Source organism: Python bivittatus, unplaced genomic scaffold (assembly GCF_059951505.1).
Source record: "Python bivittatus isolate LINGU-HERP-01145 unplaced genomic scaffold, Pbiv_v1 ctg000080_np1212, whole genome shotgun sequence".
Classification (NCBI taxonomy): domain Eukaryota; kingdom Metazoa; phylum Chordata; class Lepidosauria; order Squamata; family Pythonidae; genus Python; species Python bivittatus.
The window spans coordinates 62,657,267-62,676,285 of NW_028277035.1; the positions used below are offsets into that span (position 1 = coordinate 62,657,267).

Genomic DNA, 19,019 nt, shown 5'->3' on the forward strand with positions numbered 1-19,019 from the left:
ATACAGGAAGTAGTGTTTATTTCACTCTATGACATCCCTTGCTATAGGCATCCATTTCTATAGAAACCAACTGTGGTTATGGTTATAACAAAAATAAAACAACAAATTTTACAAATAAAATAATTGCTTATTGTAACTATGGGTAGCTACTTAGCAGTTTTAAAGATCTTCAACATCAGACAGTAATTTGCAGCCTGCCACAGACAAACAATATCAATAGGAGCTGTCCTTCACCTCCCCTCTCTTACCTTCTCAATTATCTTGGCCATATACTCTGTGCACTGATCTTCCAACCGGATCAGCTGGAATAGCTTTGCAATCTTCCAGATGCTGACAACATTGTCCTCATCAAGAACCTGTGCCAAAGTTCTCCCACACAGGCGCTTGAGGCCAGGCAACAGGTACATATCGGCGACACAAAGCACTTCATAGGCATTTTCAGGAGACAACTGCTGGGACAAAAAGATATCAACACAACTAGACTCAGTAGGAATCCAAGCCAACATACTGTCTGGCTGCAAGACAGACTGAAAGCCCAATCTGGATTAGGACTAAGGAGACCCGGACTCTAGTTCACCCTCAGCCGTGGAAGTTCATTCTGAGCCACTCACACACTCTCTCCTTAATCCACCTCATAGGGCTGTTGTAGGGGGAAAAAACTGATGGAGGTAGTGCTATGTAGGGTGCCCAGAGTTCCTTGAGGAAAGGAGAAGTATAAATCCAACAAATAATAATAATAATATGACTGAAAGATGTAAGATTGATTGTTTTAATATCCACATGTGTACACAAAAAGCTAAACCCATAGTAGAAGTAGTTTTATTTTAAATCAGTAGATGCTCTAACTTCCCTTCAGATCACCAAATAGGTGTCTCTGTCTATGATGTGAATTACTGAGAGAACCCAGAAAGCAGCGCTAAGAGAGCTTTTTTACAAGAAAAGAGAGCATGCACTGCCTAGGCTGGAGGCAGGCCACAGGCATGAACCAGTTTTAAAAGGGAGGCAAATTCTCTTCTCAAGTTGGCTCATGATGTCATCAAAGAAATAAATTCGAAAAGTGAAATGAAATCTATTTGGTAAGTTCAAACTGTTCAGTTTAAGAAGACATTTGTCTATATTATAGACATTTATCCTATGAAATAATCTTGGGAAAAGATAGCTTTTCCAGAGAAAAGTAAGGAATGCAAATTAATTAAAATGTGAAGTTGGAAGAATCTCACAAAAGTTTCCCCATAGTCACTAAGTTCCATAATTGAACAATAATTCACAAGCAAATATTATGTGTTCACTTCAATAAGTGACATCTGGGATCATATTCCTCACCTCCCTGATCTGGACAGGTATAATTTAAGATTAATCAACCTACAATATTGTTAATGATTACACACAGCATTCATATTTTCAGTAACAGATGAATCTATTGGATTCTATTAGATTTAACTAAATTAAGCTAATGATAAATGGTACTAATAAAAGATATTCAGCTTTTATCAGTTTTCCAGAGAGAAAAAATATGGTATCCAAAAAAAAAGATTTCAGCAACATGAACCTGGGATGCTCTAGGAGCTGAAAAATATAGAGCTGAATGCTGTTGCACGTGGCCCATAAGTTGCAGGTTGTCTATTCCTGGCCTACCTTAATTGTTGTTGTCAGCTCAGTTTACATTGCTTAGCAAGGCAGCTCAAAAATACATTCCTAATAGCCATCTGCTGCTGTATGATCCCAGAACATAAGACATGATCTTTAAAACTATAAAAGAGGGAAGTATACACAGTTTCAGATCTTTTGTTTATCTCACAATACAGGTAGTCTTCATTTAATGATCATTCATTCAGCAACCATTTTAAGTTACATGGCACTGAACAAATGGTGTTTATGACCAGTCTTCAAAGTTATGGCCATTGCAGCGCCCCCATGATCATGTGGTCAAAATTCAGTTGCTTGGCAGCCTTTACAACTGCAAGGTATGCTATAACTCCCCCCACCTGCCTATCTCTCCCCCATCTCTGCCCTTTTGGCCACCCTGCCCTCCACTGCCCCTGCCACCCCACACTCCACCCTGCACCTCCAGCTGACCTCTTCTTCCTCCTGCTGCTGCTGAGGTGTGGCCAGCAGCTGCCTTGTGAAGGGCCAGGCTAGGTGTGCCTTGTCAGCAGTGGGAGGAAGGTACAGATCAGCTGGGGGTAGCAGGGGTGGCAGAGGGCAGAGCGGCAGGGGTGGTGGAGTGCAGGTCAGCCAAAAGGGCAGAGATGGGAGGGAAATAGACGGGTGGGGGGAGTTGAAGCACACCCTGCAATCATAAATGCAGGCAGGCTGCCAAATACCCAAATTTTGATTATGTGACCGTGGGAGCGCTGCAACGGTCATAACTTTGAGGATCGGTCATAAATACCATTTGTTCAGCACCGTCGTAACTTTGAACAGTTGCTGTATGAATGATCATTCAGCGAGGACTAGCTGTATTGTATTTGCAAAAGACATCAAGCTAGGGGGAGTAAATAACATCTAAGAAAACAAAATCATGATTCAAAATGACCTTGACAGTGCAACTAGGAAACTGTTTTTTAGCTAGTTAAAGGAAAACAAACAAAGACAGATGGCTTAGCTGGCAGCTTTATTGTTGCCCTGCAGGGCAGCAAAGGAAAAAGGAAAGTGCACAGTCTCAAACATTCCACAGAGCAACATGAGCTCTCATAACAATCTATTCTCTATAGAACAGTACCCCAAAACTGTGAAACTCTTCCTCATGCAATAAATTTAGGGATAAGACTGAGACAATAACTGAGCTTTCATATTAGAAAGTCACTATTACTATCTTTCACTTACACGTGTAGAAGAGCAAATATGGTTATTCTAAGACACAAAACAGGCAAAAAGCAGTTCTTGCAGAGAGCAACCCAATGCCTAAAATCCATTTCAGAGAAAAGGCTGCAGGGCTTCTCTGCCTGTATTCCTGCCTTTCAGTACATGATGTCTGAATTCTATGCAGTGAAATTAGGCTAGCTCATTGTGAGATATACATTCAATTTTCCTTGGGGATGAGGTTTCCACCTCCCACTTTACCTGTCACACCACTAGCTGATGGGACACCATGGCTGAGATTGTTAACGTACAATGTTTTCTATATACTCAAAGAAATATGGCAGACCATTCTTTTTCTCATGACTTCATCTTAAAGTCCATTTTGCCCTAAGACCACTGCTGATTTGACCGCATTACAATGGATTACTGAATATGACAATTATCACACTTCCATTTTACACTGAAAATTCACCATCTTGGAAGAAGGTATTTAGTGGGCAATTGCCTAGAATCATTTTGACATTACGAACACTACACTACTGTTTCATGTCCACTACCTTTTTGAAGAATTCTCATCAAACAAGCCCATCATTACTCATGAAAAATACATGTTCAATAAGTTCTTCAGAATTGAATTGTCAGAATATGGTGCAGAAAATATAGTATCCATGCTATAGAGTTCATTTCCATTAACATTTCTTTCTAAATTCTAAAACTGAAACCATGGCTTTGCACTAGATGCGACAAGAAAATGCAGCATAAAAACAGCATAAACTATTTTTAGCCCTGGCCAGTTTGCTAATTGTGTACTGCCCTCTACTGGCAAACTGACCACTCTATATGTCATCAGACTTTCTGTAAAGTCACCTTTCAGTTGAGCTCAACTCCTGGTCGCTTCATGGATACATCCATGTAGTATTCTTGCAATAACTACCATTGCTGCTTCTGAAACATTATTTTCATCTTCCCAATTAAGCCATCAGTATACCCTACAAAAATATTCCCCATTACTATCAGGAATAAAAAAAAGACTATCTATCTATCTATCTATCTATCTATCTATCTATCTATCTATCTATCTATCTATCTATCTATCTATCTATGGCAAGAATCCAGTAAACAGTACAAATTTAATAAACAGATTCTTCTAACCACAAAAATTCATTAGTCATATTCAAATAAGCCTTCACTACTTATTAATAAAGTCTCAAGTAAAATACAGGCAAAAGACTGGTAGATAAGTTACCCAAGAATCACAAAAATTACAGGAAGATAGAGAAATATCTTAAAAGAATCAACAAAAGCTACAAGGGATTATACTACCCTAATTTAATGGTCTCTTTTATTTATCTTCATACAAGTGTAACAAGCATCATACAATGCCAGTCCTGCCCTTTTCATTTTGCTCCACAGCACAGTAATCCTTGCTAGAATAGTCTAAAATAGATCATGCTCCAAAATAATATGTTTATGAAGATTCTCAGTTATCCAGGTGGAATTGTCTGGAGCCCATCATGCTAGTAAAAAACACAGCCACCCTGGAAGACTTTTATGGAGTCCCCCTAACCAACCTTTTTAGATTGAAGAAGCTGCTTGGACAAGTAGCAAAACATCTCTACCAAAAAAGAAAAGAAGTCCAGTTGCCATGACTCAACCTCCATCCAAAAGAACAACCTCAGCCTCACCTCTGTGTCATCACTATAGATGTAATAAAGAACTCTGATGAATATCTCCTCCGAAATGTCATGAAGGGTCACCACAGGGATACTGGGTTGGGTCTGTAGCTCCTCACTCTCCGAGAAGTGGTCCTTCAAAAGGGCTTTGAAATAGTCACTTCGGCCACAGAAAAATGCCTTCAAAAAGAGAAGAATATGTGTGTGTATCCTTATGTGTGTGTATGTGTGTGTCTATACACATACACAAAACAGTGGAATCTTCTTGGTTAAAATAGGCAAGCAGCAGGATCAGGAAAAGGGTCCATGACACAAAGTCAAGCAAGGCGACCAAAAAGCATTCAAACTTTTTGGCATTTGGCATTTTTCTCCACCTATCAAGTCCTTCCCAAGGACCTGGGATAGGCAGATGTTGTTGTTTAATCATGCTCAATTATTATTACTAATATTAATATTATTATAATTTATTGTAATCTGATAGCACATTCCCATTCTGGAAATGGATTTTCCTGCAAGATGTCTCATAAATAACTGAAGTATTCCTGGTTCTATACATGACTTTTTAGAATTGAGGGACGAAACAAGAAACTGCCCGAGTCAGGTCAACGCAATCTATACCTTGTGACACAGGAAACTGTAATTTGACACTCGGAAACACAGATCAGGATAACTACTGAAGCTGTCGGTGCTATCAAAAGGCAACTCTCCAAAACCTACCTATACGCAAACAGAAATAAATTCTTATTACAATCTAAACTACTTTGATTTTTGACCATATGTTTAATAACAATATAACATTCCATAAATATAAATTATGTATATATATTATACAATAATGTGTACAAATATATAATAATATAAAACATGATAATCTGAGATGCCATAAGAGTGGAGAAATATTGCCTTTCTGCCACTTTTATCCCCACAGTGAAGGCTTGAACCTGAGCTCTCATCTGGGTCTGATCAGACTTGCCCTTTGTCTTAACACCAATGACATTCTAGGCATCTCCTTGGCCACTCCATCTCTCAGGATCACTTCTGTAAATCAAGGAATGCCCTTGGATCTGTGGGTTGTGAGAGGCTGCTTGGGTGTAATCCTAAAATTGCTGCCCTTAGGTTTTCAAATCCATACTCCTTGTTGCATCATAGAATCTATCTAATATTCTCTGCAAATCATATGAGCTGCAAACCAGCATTATTTATACATGTATCTACAAATACATTAAACAGTCGAACCCAAGCTCTGCGCTGAGCTGTTTGCTAAGCATTCCTTTTACTTTCATGCGTGCTTTATTTACATCATATACTGCTCTTAATGTATTCAGCAACAAATCTTCAACTTCGTATTCACGTGAAATATGCCATAATTCAAAGCTATTCGCTTTATCACATGCTTTATCTAATAATTCATTCTATTCCTACTAAACAAATGGCAGGAGGAGGAATAAATGAAAGTGTTTCTATTAGTAGAAAAGTTACCACACATAACAAGGGCCAGCAGAGAGATCACCTAGCATATACCAAATAAAATACAATACAACAAATGTTGTCTGTCTTACAGAAAATTTGGTGTAAAAATTACTTATGGTAAGCTTTCTGCTTATAGAAAATCAGAAAATTTTGTTCTGGTGTTTAGATTTATAGACCATATAGGACCATGTTTTATTAGTTTACTTTTGTCAACAGAGCCAAAAATGCAGCAGCACTAGAGAAAAATATGAAAAGGATTTAACACAGAATTAAAAACACATAATGCCCGAGTTCTGAACGCTCATCAGCACAGTCCACATGCAGTCAAAGGGATGTGTGCAACTTCATATACTCCTTTTATCTGGCATGTGCTCATGCTTCAATTTTCTGCTACATGTTCTCCCATATGCAGTGGGAACTCTGGCAACTCCTCCTTGGAATAGGAGTGAAACTCATATACATCTGGGACAGTATGAAGCACAAGAGCTCTCACACAACTATACATTGCAACCTATTATAATGTAAAAAGTACAATTTTTATTTATCTAAAAATGCCAGTGTATTGCAAAGGGAAACAGAATAATGAAGCCTGGCATTCAGAACTGACAAACCCCAAATATCAAAGCTCACATTCCTAAGGCTAGAGTAAACGGGGTCTGAAGATCTGAATACGTAGAAACATGCTCTTATAGTTTGGTTTTGAGTCCACAAGTTTTTTTGGTGACATGGAAAAGGGTAGCATTTCTACTCACACATGATAGCTCCTGAACTAAAACTATTTGAGCTGGCAAGATTGACACAGTCAAGCTTCTATGCCTTTTGCAAGATATTCAAAAAGCGAGACAAGAGAAGTTTCAACAGGCTGTCAATTCAAAACGTAGCTATAAGTAGGTGAATTGCTCATCAAGATTATGTAATGCGGGTTACCCTAAGAAATATGACAGCCATGCTTTTGTCCCCCCTAAATGAGATGAACGTAGTTATGTTCCTGTTCCTTTAAGGCTTTTGGAATCTATAGTGCCATCAACTTTTAGGTGCGATACATCTTAGCTTTTACCAGAATTTTACCATGATGGAAGTAATTTAGACTATGTTCTTGAAGAAACTGTTTCAGGTAGCACACTGCATGCCTACAGTATTCCTCTACCTAGAGGGCAGATTTATCTAGTTATGTGAAAAAGTAAGTACACCCCGTTGAATTTTTAAAACTTTTTTAACATATTTCAACATACAGATATTTGATCTTCATTTCAACAATACCGATGAAGGAAATATAACAAATATCATGCACCATTTACATTTTGTAGTCCATTGCATAATTTAAATAAACATCAATGCAAATTTTGTGTGTGGAAAAATTAGTACACCCCTACATTTATCACTACCTCAAACCTAAAATTAGAATCAGATGCACCAGATCAGGTGCAAATGATTATAACATTGTTAGAGAGGATCTGGGAGCAACCCATCTTACTGAAACCTCAAACATTTAGTTTGATTTGCTCTTTGTTGTTGAATTTTAGTATCACCATGGTTAGATCGAAAGAACTCTGTGAGGCCTTCAGAAAGCAGGTTATTTATGTCTATAAGTCTGGGAAGAAATTTAAAAAGAGCACCAAACAATTGGACATCAATCATTCCACTGTCTACAAGATCATCTACAAGTGGAGAAGATTTTAAACAACTGCCTGGTTGCCCAGGCCAGGCCATCCCAGCAAGTTCCGCCCAAGAGCAGAATTCAAGATGCTGAAAGAAGAATCTGAGAACCCTAGAATGTTATCACATGACCTACAGGCAGCTCTCATCACTACTGAGATCAAAGTGCACGAGTCTACCATTAGAAAGAAGCTGCACATAATAGATTTACGTGGAAGGTGTGCCAGGAGGAAACCTTTGCTGTCCAGAAAAAACATCAGGGCAAGTTTGTTCCCAATCTAGGCAAAGACCAGGACTTCTGGAACTAAGTGCTCTGGACAGACAAATCAAAGATAGAGTTATGTGGCCACAGTACCAGAAGACATGTTTGGTGAAAAGCAAAGACAGTATTTCACCAGAAGAAACTGATACTAACTGTAAAGCATGGTGGCAGACATATTATGGTTTGGGGCTTCTTTGCTGCATCAGGGCCTGGGGAGCTCACCATCACAGAATCCTCTGTGTATATTGTACACAGAGGGTGCTTGAGGATAATGTGAGATCATCTGTCAAAAGACTAAAGCTCAACCAAAAGTAGACACTGCTACATGACAATGACCCTAAACATTTCAGTAAATCCCCCAGGGAATGGTTGGAAAAAAAAAAAGAAAGAAATGGAGGGTTCTGGAATGGCCAGGATCTAAAGCCTGGATCTAAATCCCATTGAGATACTGTGGGGTGATTCAAAATGGGCTGTGCATGCAAGAAACCACTCAAACACTGCATAGCTGAAACAAATTCTGCATGGAGGAGTGGGAAAAATTCCTCCCACTCAACATCAGAGACTGGCAGACAGTTGTAAGAAACATCTATTTGAGGTTGTTTCTGCCAAAGGGGGCAATTAGAGCCAAGGGTGTACTTACTTCTTCCACAGAAGGAAATGAAATGTCTGTTAATTTTTTGTTGAATAAATGATTGCAAAGTCAAGTCTTCATAGGTTTTTTTTTTGTTCAATTACATTGCTTTTATCTTTATATACTGTATGAATGAAGATAAAATATTGTTATGTCCACATTTGTTAAAAAAGTAAAAAAACTTTATATGGCGTGTACTTACTTTCTCACATGACTGTAGGCTTACATTTTGGTTAAGGCAACTTTTCTTCCCAAAGTGATTGGCTCCCCTTAACCACTGTAATAATCTCTGATAAAGTTGGTATATGCCTGTAAATAAAAAGTTACATTTATATGGATTTTCTCTGCAGTCTTTACTGCCTTTGGGTTATGGGACAGAAAAACAGAAGAAACAAAATGAAATCCTTAACACAATTATGTGTCATAATCAACCTTTTAGCCAAATATCTTGATCAACAAAATGTACATGTTAGTGCATTTTAGTATTTTATTTCCTAGAATCTTATTTGGCAGATTTAGGAAAATATGAAAGATGTATATGGCTTAGGAGCACCAAAATACTGGCTCAAAGGCTATTGCACTACTACAGAAACACATGTAATGGAATTTTAGCGCTGCTTATGAATAATTTATTAGGACACTCTGGCAAAGATTTTTCTTTTTCTTTTTCTCTGATTGGGATTATATTACATCGTGAAGGGTAGTAAGGTTTTTGTGCGACTGCCAGCAGAAAGTGAAAACAGATAATGTCTAATTTAGCAATTTTAGCTGCTTTTATCTAATAAGCTACAAAGCCTCTCTCTCTCTCTCTCTCTCTCTTTTTCTTTTCTTTCTTTCTTGTGCCGCCAGACTCCATGACACCTCTGGGCAGCTCACAGTATAAAACAAGTAACAATACAAAATACAATACAAGTAAATAAGATTGGTATCCAGCCAAACAATACACAATATAGACAGAAACACATGTAGTAAAGGGACCACATCTGCTCTATCACAAAGCCTTGTAGAACAGCCAGATTTACAAGGCCTTCTGAAAGCAATCAGGATGGAAGCCACACAAATCTCTGAAGGGAACCTCATTCCAGAGGGCAGACACTGTGACAGAGAAGACACACTTCCTGGGTCCCAACAGATGGCATTGTTTAATTGAAGGGACCTGAAGGTTTTAGCAATGGGCAGAAACCATGGGAGACAGGCAGTCCCTCAAATAACCTAGCCCTATGCTATGTGGGGTTTGTAACCAGCACATTGAATTGCACCTGGAAGCACAATGGCAACCAGTGCAGCTCATGAAGCAATGGTGTTATGTGGGCATATCAAGGCATGCCCATCACTGCCAGCACCAGTGTTTTCTGGACCAGCTGAAGTTTCAAAGTGGTTTTAAAGGGCAGCCCCATGTAGAGTGTACTGCAGTAGTTAACCGATGAGGTAACTAGGGCATGAGTGACTGCCTGAATGATCTCCCAATCCAGGAAGGGGTGCAACTGTTGCACAAGAAGCTCTGCAAAGACTTTCTTGGCCACAGCTGCCGCCTGACCTTTGAGCAGGAGCTGGGAGCCAAGATGGCTCCAGATTGCACATCAGTCTTGAATGGGGAAGTGCAACCTCATACAAGATTAGAGGTGGAAAATCCCTGGATCCAGGGGGCCCTAATATCCACAGTCATTCAGTCTGACAGGATTACGTTGGAGCCAGTTTCCCCTCATCCAGACCCATACAGCCTCCAGGCATTGGGACACAACCTTGACATCATCACTTGGCCCACTAAGGGTCCAAATATATATTGGGTATCATCAGTGTATTGATGATCCTGGACCCCAAACTGGCAAATGATCTTGGTTTCATGTAGATGCTGAACAGAAGGGGAGAGAGTATCTCACAACACTGACTGGAACCAGCCATGAAGGAAGGAAGGGAACCACCGTAAAACAGTGTTACCAATTCCCAACCCCCACAGCCAGTCCAAATGGATACTGTTATTGATGGTGTCAAAAGTCACTAAAAGATCAAGGAGCACAAGGAGGGTTGCACAAGCCCTATCCTGGCTCAACCAAAGATAATCAACAAGCATAACCAAGGCTGTCTCTGTACTAAATCCCAGCCTGAAACCTCACTGAAACTGAGATAATTGCCTTCTCCAGGGTTCTCTGCAACTGCAGTCTGATCATCTTTTCAATAAATTTCCTTAAAAAGGGAAGATTGGAGACAGGACGATAAATTGTCCAGAACTGTTTCATCCAAGGACACTTCTCCTGAGGAGAAGGCACACCGCTGTTTCTTTCAAGACTGAAGGCACCACCCCCTCACAGGCCAGCACCACAGCATCATCCTAACGGAAGGTAATCTCCCAGGCCACATTAACAACTCAGGAGGAACCTGGATCTAATAAACAGGTGACCAAACTAATTATATAGCAAGATAATAAGCTACATGTAATTCTGTTAAATTATTCAAATGGAAGAATGCATCAAAGAGATGGAAACAAGAAATGAAATACTTCCTACCCTGAATTCAGCCGGCAAGGCACACTCTGCTAGCAGAGCCAGGTCTTCCTGCAACCGTGAATTACCTGATGGTTCAATTGTCAGCACCTTTACACAGGTCCCTGGCTTGGAAGAAACTGAAAGATACAAAGCAAAAGTATCAAAATTTTAAAAAGTTGAATATTTTATCAACATGTCCTTCTAAAATGAGCTAGTGTGGTGTGTTAGTCTGCGATTTACATACATATTTTGGAGTAAGTAATATCATGCAAAGTACAGAAAAGGGAGATATAGTAAGCAAAAAAAAAAAAAATTAAAGACATGAGAAAAAAAATACCACTAAGTATAGTTTACACCAAACCATTCATTATATCTTTCTATCCTTTATTCCACTGCATCCATTCACATGTATAATCATTAAATTATGGACTATTTGCACTCCAAGCATTGGTTCATGCACTTTAAGAGAGTCCATTATTTCTAAGCATTATTTACATTTCTAAGTAGAATTTAATTAAAATTTAATTAAATTAAAAATTTTAAAGATCATTTAAAATACTTGTTAAAATAAATATTAACAAAATAAAAAGGTAAGAAGATAGACCCCCACTGTCTCTTTGCAATTGGTCCTTGCACTTACAATTGCCACATGATTGCCAGAGAAGATGGCAGTAAAATTGCAAGTTGTGGTCACATGATGTCTCACTTAAAGACCATGGGTGATTTACTTAACAACTGCAGGAGGAGTGATGTTAAGTCCAGCATGGTCATATGTTTCGCTTAGTGACTGCACCACTTAGCGACAGAGTTGCTGGTCCCAATTGTGGTCATTAAGCGAGGACTGCTTGTATTGTTAATTCAAATAGAAAGTGGAACAAATTTCTGTCAACTTGTTTAATTTATGACCTTGTTCAACTTGCTGGGCAAAGCTTAAAATCTTTTCACTCTTCTGTATCTGAGCACTGAAATTCAGTGCGGCTGCTTGCTTTACTGTTTTAATCTGATCTGTGCTAGTTCTTGCCAGAAATTTCTTACCAGCTGTTTGATTTTCTGAGTTTTGTTTAAGTCAGTAGGGGGTACTCATTTTAATTTCTTGAAGACTTTTAAGACTTGTCAGTGCTTATATTGAGATCTTTGGGGGCTTTTTGATAATTTTTTCTTCTCACAAGGCTACTTGAAAATATTTGCAGAATGAAATGAATTATGACAAAGATCTTTGAGTTTTCTGATCTCCTGATCTTTGACCAAGCTGATGAAGGGCTCTTAATAGTATCTTTAAGTGTAAATTTGGCAAAATCTAGCATTTATACCCTTAAGAGGCTCACCTTCTTTTCAAACTCTTTCAAAATTGTCTACTTTAACATCAAACCCAAGTTCAATGGATTAAATTAATAAGATGAAGAATTAGGTTCTCTATTCTTACGAAAAAGTTGCACAGATGAATATTTGTCTGATTATGTTTTTTCCCCAGATCTTTCCAGTCACAATTGCAATTTTCTAGGACTGCAAAAAAATTCTTCTCTATTAAAAATGATCAAATGTCTCATTTGCTGTAGAAGTAACTTCTATCCTACACCTGACTTTAATTTCCCCTGATAATGAACTAATAATCCTAGAGGTTCACATACTTTTGACACACAGAGATATGTTACTTTGGATCATTTTACTCAATAAATGAACAAGTATGTTTTTGACTCACTTGTTTAATCAGGTCCTCTTTAACTAGTTGTAGGACTTGTGTAGAGAACAGATCACACAGAACTCATATTTATGCTAAAATACTGAAAATTCAAAAGGGTTCACAAACTTTTAAGCAGCACTGTATAATGCCACATAAGACACAAACCATTAGCAAAGGTGGACATTATATCTTATTGCTTGAAAGTTTGCTCCCAGCTATGAAAAACTAGAGTTTTGTTCACCCTGTTCCTTCCCATTCCTTCCTTTCCTATAGAGAACACTAACTCACAATATGATTTCCAGGAAGCTAATTCTTGTTAAGAGCAAGGAGCTTCCATGTGAAGTCTGGCTAAGTAGTAGTAAGTAGGCTAAATATTCTAGTATAGAGGTATCTAAGCAGTACTGCATTGTAGATAAAATTACATCGCAAGCATTTTTGTTCTGGATTTCCATTTATTCCATACAAAAACCTGCCTGCCATTACTAATCAATTACTAATAGGTCCAAGTTAAAAAGAGGATACACAGATATTACTCTGAAAAGCAAACAGCACACATATTCATATTAATGTTAAATAGAAACAGAGCTAAGCCTACTTAACCCTGATAGCCACCCGGCGACCATGTTTTGGGTGACTCAGTCTCTCCTGGTTAAGAAGTGGTTAGCGGAACTCTTGCAGGCCCACTGTGAGGATTATGCCAAGCAGTTGTTGGATAAAGTTGCTTGCAATCACTTGAGCTGATTTGTGGCTGTACTGCTTCTATGGAGATGTCTGGGACTCAGTCTCATCCAGTTATCTGGGCTGAGTTTGGCCTGGTGACTCCCAAGGAAGTGGGGGATTTATATCCCATCTTTCCTCCAAGAACTTGAGGCAACATACATAGGGCTCTCCCTTCATTTTATCTCTGCAAGAGCAACTGTGTGAGTAGGCTAAGAAGGAATGACGGGCTCTAAACTGCCTAGTGAGTTTCCATAGTAAAGATGGACTTGAACCTAGCTCTCTCCTGTCCTAAAGGCCTAAACCAGATTTTGTTCTTGTGTGGTTGTTTGATCACTTCCAACTCTTGCCAGACATCAATTGCCAAACATCAATTGCCCAGGACTGTTTCTCAGCAACTACTTGTTTGAGTACCTTGAGTTCTTTGAATCATGCTTATGTTATCAGATATAGCATCTAGCCAATTACCTTCCATCAGCTTCTTTTTCAACTGCCTTTAATTTTTCCAAGTTTCAGGCTCTTCTCTGATGACTCTTGCCTTTGTATTATGTGTCTAAACTATTTAAGCTTTAGCTTCATTATTAGTGCTTCCAGCGGGCAGCATGATACTATGAAGACCCAACTGACTTAAAACTAAACTACTTCAAACCCTGCCCACTTCCATTAGAAGACTTAACTTTAGCTTGATAGTCTCTGCACTCAATGCAATTTCAGGATTCAAGGGGTATATACAGGAGACAGTGTTTTAGTGCTATGACCCATTTGTTTCTTTTTACCACACACTGAAGACATTTTATTTTGGTGGGCTTTAATCAACTGTGCAATTTTAGACACTGTGGTTACCAGTTCTAGTATTTCAATCCATTTCATATTGTGAAATAGACAAATTTACTGTTGGTAATTAATATAAGAGAAATGGCCCCTTTTCCATTTTCCTATAAAGAATGGCAGTAAGATAGGGAGACTTACCAAATTCATACACCTTTTTACATTTGGTTTCCAAGTCTTCAATGAGATCCTGGAGCTGACATTGCTTGGCCAATCTCTTACAGTCATTCACATATTCTACATCTAGGTCTAAACGGCCTGGTAAACAAAAGAACCATGCTAATTGTCCTTTCACTTAAACCTTTCAATTCATCCAAGTTACTGTTTACCAACATCTAACTCACTCTCTCCCTCCATACAAACCATAGCTATAAACTTAAGCTCCAGCACCACCCTGTGGCTTAAAAATAACACCATTTATACTTTTGAGAACAGTACAGATTATATAAGTATCTTAGAGCTATCTTCTAAACTACTTTATTAACATGAAGCTTTAGAGAATTCTACTCTTTTACTGTTTTTAACTCTTTATGTCTTTTGTGGGCTTTTTTCCACTGGAAAGCATACTAAGTGCTTTATAGCTACCAAAAATTGTGTTACTAAATTTCAATGTCTGAGGCAGGTTCTCACTGTGAATACTTGAAAAAGTTATCCAAACCTCCATTTAGGCATATAAGAGACATACATAAAAACAAAAACCTCTCATTCCCTCTCTTTCAAAACATTCCAGAAATCCCAACTACATTCACTTTGGTGATTATTACCATTTATTTATGGTGATAGATCGGGAAAGCACTTTAGTGATATCACAGCATTACAACCCACCCAATCTGGCTCTGAGCATCCAAAACACTTTTTAAGTATAATCCAGAGCAAAAAAATGTTGCCCACCCATGATCTATTCACTCCTGATATCTTTCAAGAAATTCCAAAGAATCTAAAACTTTGAAAGAAAATATAAGCAGGAAATTTATGTAGAACTTATCGTAAAGAAGAAATAAAATCTAAATGCAGCAACCATAATTTTAATATGAGATTTAGATTTACCTGTATAGAGGTATTGTAGAAGGGAACTAAAGGCTGCTGGGTTGATCTGTACATGGAACAAATGAGTTACGTACAAATTTATACAACAAACTTTGGAAAGAAATACTAATATAAATGAGACCTAAATTAGAAAGTAAACAGGGCCTAGAAAATTCAGGTTGCTGAATTTGGACAGCTACAGTTGGTGCAAAATGCAGAATCATTAGCAACAACAGGCAACTCTCATTATGTCCATATACAACCCCTGCCATGGGGGTTACACAGTTTACCGGTTGGCTTCCGGACATAATTCAACATATTGGTGGTTGTCACCTACAAAGCTCTGCTATTTGAAGGACCGTCTGTCTCCCGCAGCGTCTGCCCGCCCTGGGCACTCTGACAGAGTTGGCTTGCTTCAGAGTCCATTAATTAGGCAATGTTATCTAGCGGGACCCAAGAAGCAAGACGTCTCTGTTGCTGCTCCTGCCCTTTAAAACAGCCCCCTCCCCAGAAATCCACATGGCTCCCACTTTGCCCACACTTAAGCATTTTTAAAAAAATGTGGCTTTTCTCCCGGGCCTTGGGTTAAGATGGATGGATAGGCCCCTTTGAGGGGGACTTTAAGAGTGGTTTTGTTCTGTTGGGTGGCCACTGTTTTATGAATATGTTTTATGTTTACAGACTTGGTGTTCTTTTAACTTTATGAAGCTGACCAGAGTCACTGGGAGTTGGGTGGCCAAAAAAATGAACAAACAAACAAGCAAACAAATAAATACCCTTGGGCAGTTAAATTTTAATGGCAAAAGGCAATCTTTTCACAAACTGTGTAACCAGCTGGATCAGATTTAGGATCTGGTCCAACAGGGTGGCAGAAGCAGACTCTTCTTCCTAACACTTTCTTCCTAACACTTTCGCCATCTTCAGTAAGACACATCAAGCTCCTATGCAGCATTTGCTGAAGGCTGGATGGTCTGCATGAGAAGTGAGTTGGGAAACTGGCTTCCCATAATTTTAATAAGATTTGTTTTTTGGGATGTAGACTGCCCATGAAAGACCATCTTTCTGACTTTACTTGCATTTAAAATACTGTAGAGAAATATAAAACAGAAGCTCAGTTTCCAGTACCTATTAGTTCTAATTCACATGCATTGCACACTGATGTGTCTGAAAGTGGAACTGTGAGATATGGACAGCAAACGTAACTTGAATATTACCAAAACGTGTCAGCATGATCTCGCTGGTAATCCATAATTCCACCACTTTGTAACACAATTTGTTGTCATCAGTTTCTGGCAAAGGGTAGGTAAGAAAGTGTCAAATATAAAAATATTCAAGAACAAACACAGCTTGGGTTTCTTACCAGTGGATGTTTCAGTGCTATGACATTCTTCCCCTTCCACTTGGTCTCAAACATTTCTGCAAAATAAGCACTCCGGGCACCAAGTACACAGCGATGGGCACAGAAAGTCTTCCCGTGAACAATAAAAACAATGTCACTGTGGTAACCCTGTTCTAGAAGCCTGCAAGGAGATTGAGAAAAGTAATTTCATGATTAGACAAAAATTGTGTTGAATAATTCAACTAAACAGTTTTGTGCACTGAGAGTATACATCACCACCTTTTTTTCCCCAAAGATTAAAGCTGTAAAACAGCATTATTAATATTGCCTTTGATGAATCCTATTTATTTTTCTTATTGTATTTTTTGTTACAGTTTTTATTCTGGATGATAAATTCTTTAAGATATAATTCACTAATCACAACTGTATGAGGAAAGAAAAGTATTAAGCACCACAATAGCAATCTTACACCATTTCATCTGCTGAACCACTTAAAGTCCTGGCAATCAAATTCTGCACTAATCCTCTCCAAAGGCTCTTTAAAGAAGCCACGTCTTTTCCTGGGCTTGCACAGTAACTGCACAGACCACTTCTTCAACTCAAACACATATTTTTCTGAGCCTATGGAGATACTGGGCAAGGAACAACAGACAAGTAGAGAGAAGAACTGAATACTGCATACTTCTACATAACATAGTGCCATAACCTAAAATTACCATTTGTGCTATGTGTAGGCATGATAAGAAATAGAAGACAATTATACAGCCCTCTCTGAAGATGACTCTTTTGCCAACATCAGAATACATCCCCTTACCGCTGAAGAAAGGCATCATAGTAGTCCCTCTTCATGCACTTTGCTGTGATCTGCTTATACTCCTTCAACACCCGCCGGATAGTATCACTCAGAGCTCCATATAAGCAACGCTCACCATCAAAGGTGTTTGCTTCACATTTTGCACCTGTCAGGAAGACCAGTTTGCATAATTATATGTACCAGATTACATAACACATTTTTATCACTACTATTTTTGGAAGGGTGAGGAACAGAAATGAGATAACTTCTTTAAAGCCTTTAGATACCACTGCAATTTTTTTAGATCCAAAGAAGAGTTTATGAAACAGAATTAAATTCCATCCAGTCTCATTCACTTAAGAGCTCACTTAAGACTATGGTGTGAGGTATCTTCAATATTTTAGAGAAAATACATTTTTATGGAGTATGAATTAGACCAAACTTATAAAAATGCCAGTAAGACGGAAACAAATATCTGAAATCCTGTAGCAGGCAACTTTTATACAGTTTAAAAATATTAAGTGAAGCCGGGCTATCTGGCTGAAATAATAGAGAAAGGTCAATTTACATACAGAATACAAGAGATGTAGAAAAACAATGAAAATAATTTGACTATGTCATCACATAGTGTTAATACAGTGTACTCAACCCTATCAGCTACACTGGCTAGGGAATCTTCATTTCTAGGTAACTATGGCCTACATGTAGCTTGTGTTAAATTGTTTAATTGCAAAACATTTAAACATATATCCCTAATTTTAGAAAGCAGCAAGTCATCCCAGCAATACATACATGTACAGTATTAGGACATGAACCTGCTTTATGATTTAAACCATAATCTCCTAGTTTAAAGTCTGACCTTTACTTTCTCAGGTAAACTTTCCTGTAATAAGAATTATATGAAGCTAACTGCACTCCTTTTTAATATATTTTTTCTTGCAACCAAATTATTATGAAACAGTATATTAATTCTCAAGAAGATATGGGTAAAGATCAGACATGGTGAGCTACAGCTTGATTTAGATGGATCTCTATATGCCAAAACAGCTATTCTTGGTTTTGAGGCTTCTTTTACTATCCACTTGATAGATTACAACAGCTAGCAATTTCCAGCTTGCTTTTAAAGTTGGATTTATTTCTACTGTAAGAGTTGGACCAATTAGATCTCCCTCTAATCTACTTTAGCCCTAGACCTCCTGGATGCAGCAATATGAAAAAGAACAGAAACTTCATAACATAAAATGTCACCAAGCACTATCCTGGCCTTAAAAAAAAAACAAAAAAAGATCCATATTAACCTAAGGGGAAAAAGACTTCAAAAAAATAAAATTTCAGTCTGTTCACGTTGGCAACAAGCTGAAAGTAACTACAGTTTTTCACCATAGTAAGATTATTAACTGACTTTACTTTTACAGTTTCAATTCTAGAGGACAAAAAGTAACCACATATATTTATTTCCAGAAGAGTATATCAGACTCCCTTACCATTGGCTAGAAGATATTGCACAAGCTCTTCATGTCCACAGAGACAAGCATAATATCTATAAAAGGGAACACTGAGATCAGAAATATACTAATACAAATAAAATCTTTACAGAATAATGCATCATGAGCCCCAGAAGCTTATCCACAGCACCAGTTCTGCAACTGAATGGAAAC

The 19,019-nt window shown here is 38.2% G+C and overlaps 1 protein-coding gene across 4 annotated transcripts in view; it reads right to left on the reverse strand.

The window, feature by feature from the left end:
- The window catches only part of ABTB1 (ankyrin repeat and BTB domain containing 1), a 44,477-nt gene that overhangs the window by 17,849 nt on the left and 7,609 nt on the right, over nucleotides 1-19,019 (reverse strand). For 3 of the 4 annotated variants that reach the window (XM_025172472.2, XM_007437117.3, XM_088134255.1), the window contains 9 exons: nucleotides 18,846-18,901; nucleotides 17,383-17,527; nucleotides 16,590-16,749; nucleotides 15,251-15,296; nucleotides 14,345-14,461; nucleotides 10,999-11,114; nucleotides 5,094-5,192; nucleotides 4,488-4,655; nucleotides 249-449 (listed from right to left, as the gene is read on the reverse strand). In XM_025172472.2, the coding sequence (XP_025028240.1) occupies nucleotides 249-449; nucleotides 4,488-4,655; nucleotides 5,094-5,192; nucleotides 10,999-11,114; nucleotides 14,345-14,461; nucleotides 15,251-15,296; nucleotides 16,590-16,749; nucleotides 17,383-17,527; nucleotides 18,846-18,901 (1,108 nt within the window). The remainder of the gene's footprint in view (nucleotides 1-248; nucleotides 450-4,487; nucleotides 4,656-5,093; nucleotides 5,193-10,998; nucleotides 11,115-14,344; nucleotides 14,462-15,250; nucleotides 15,297-16,589; nucleotides 16,750-17,382; nucleotides 17,528-18,845; nucleotides 18,902-19,019) is intronic. The other variant, XM_007437120.3, reaches the window with a different exon arrangement.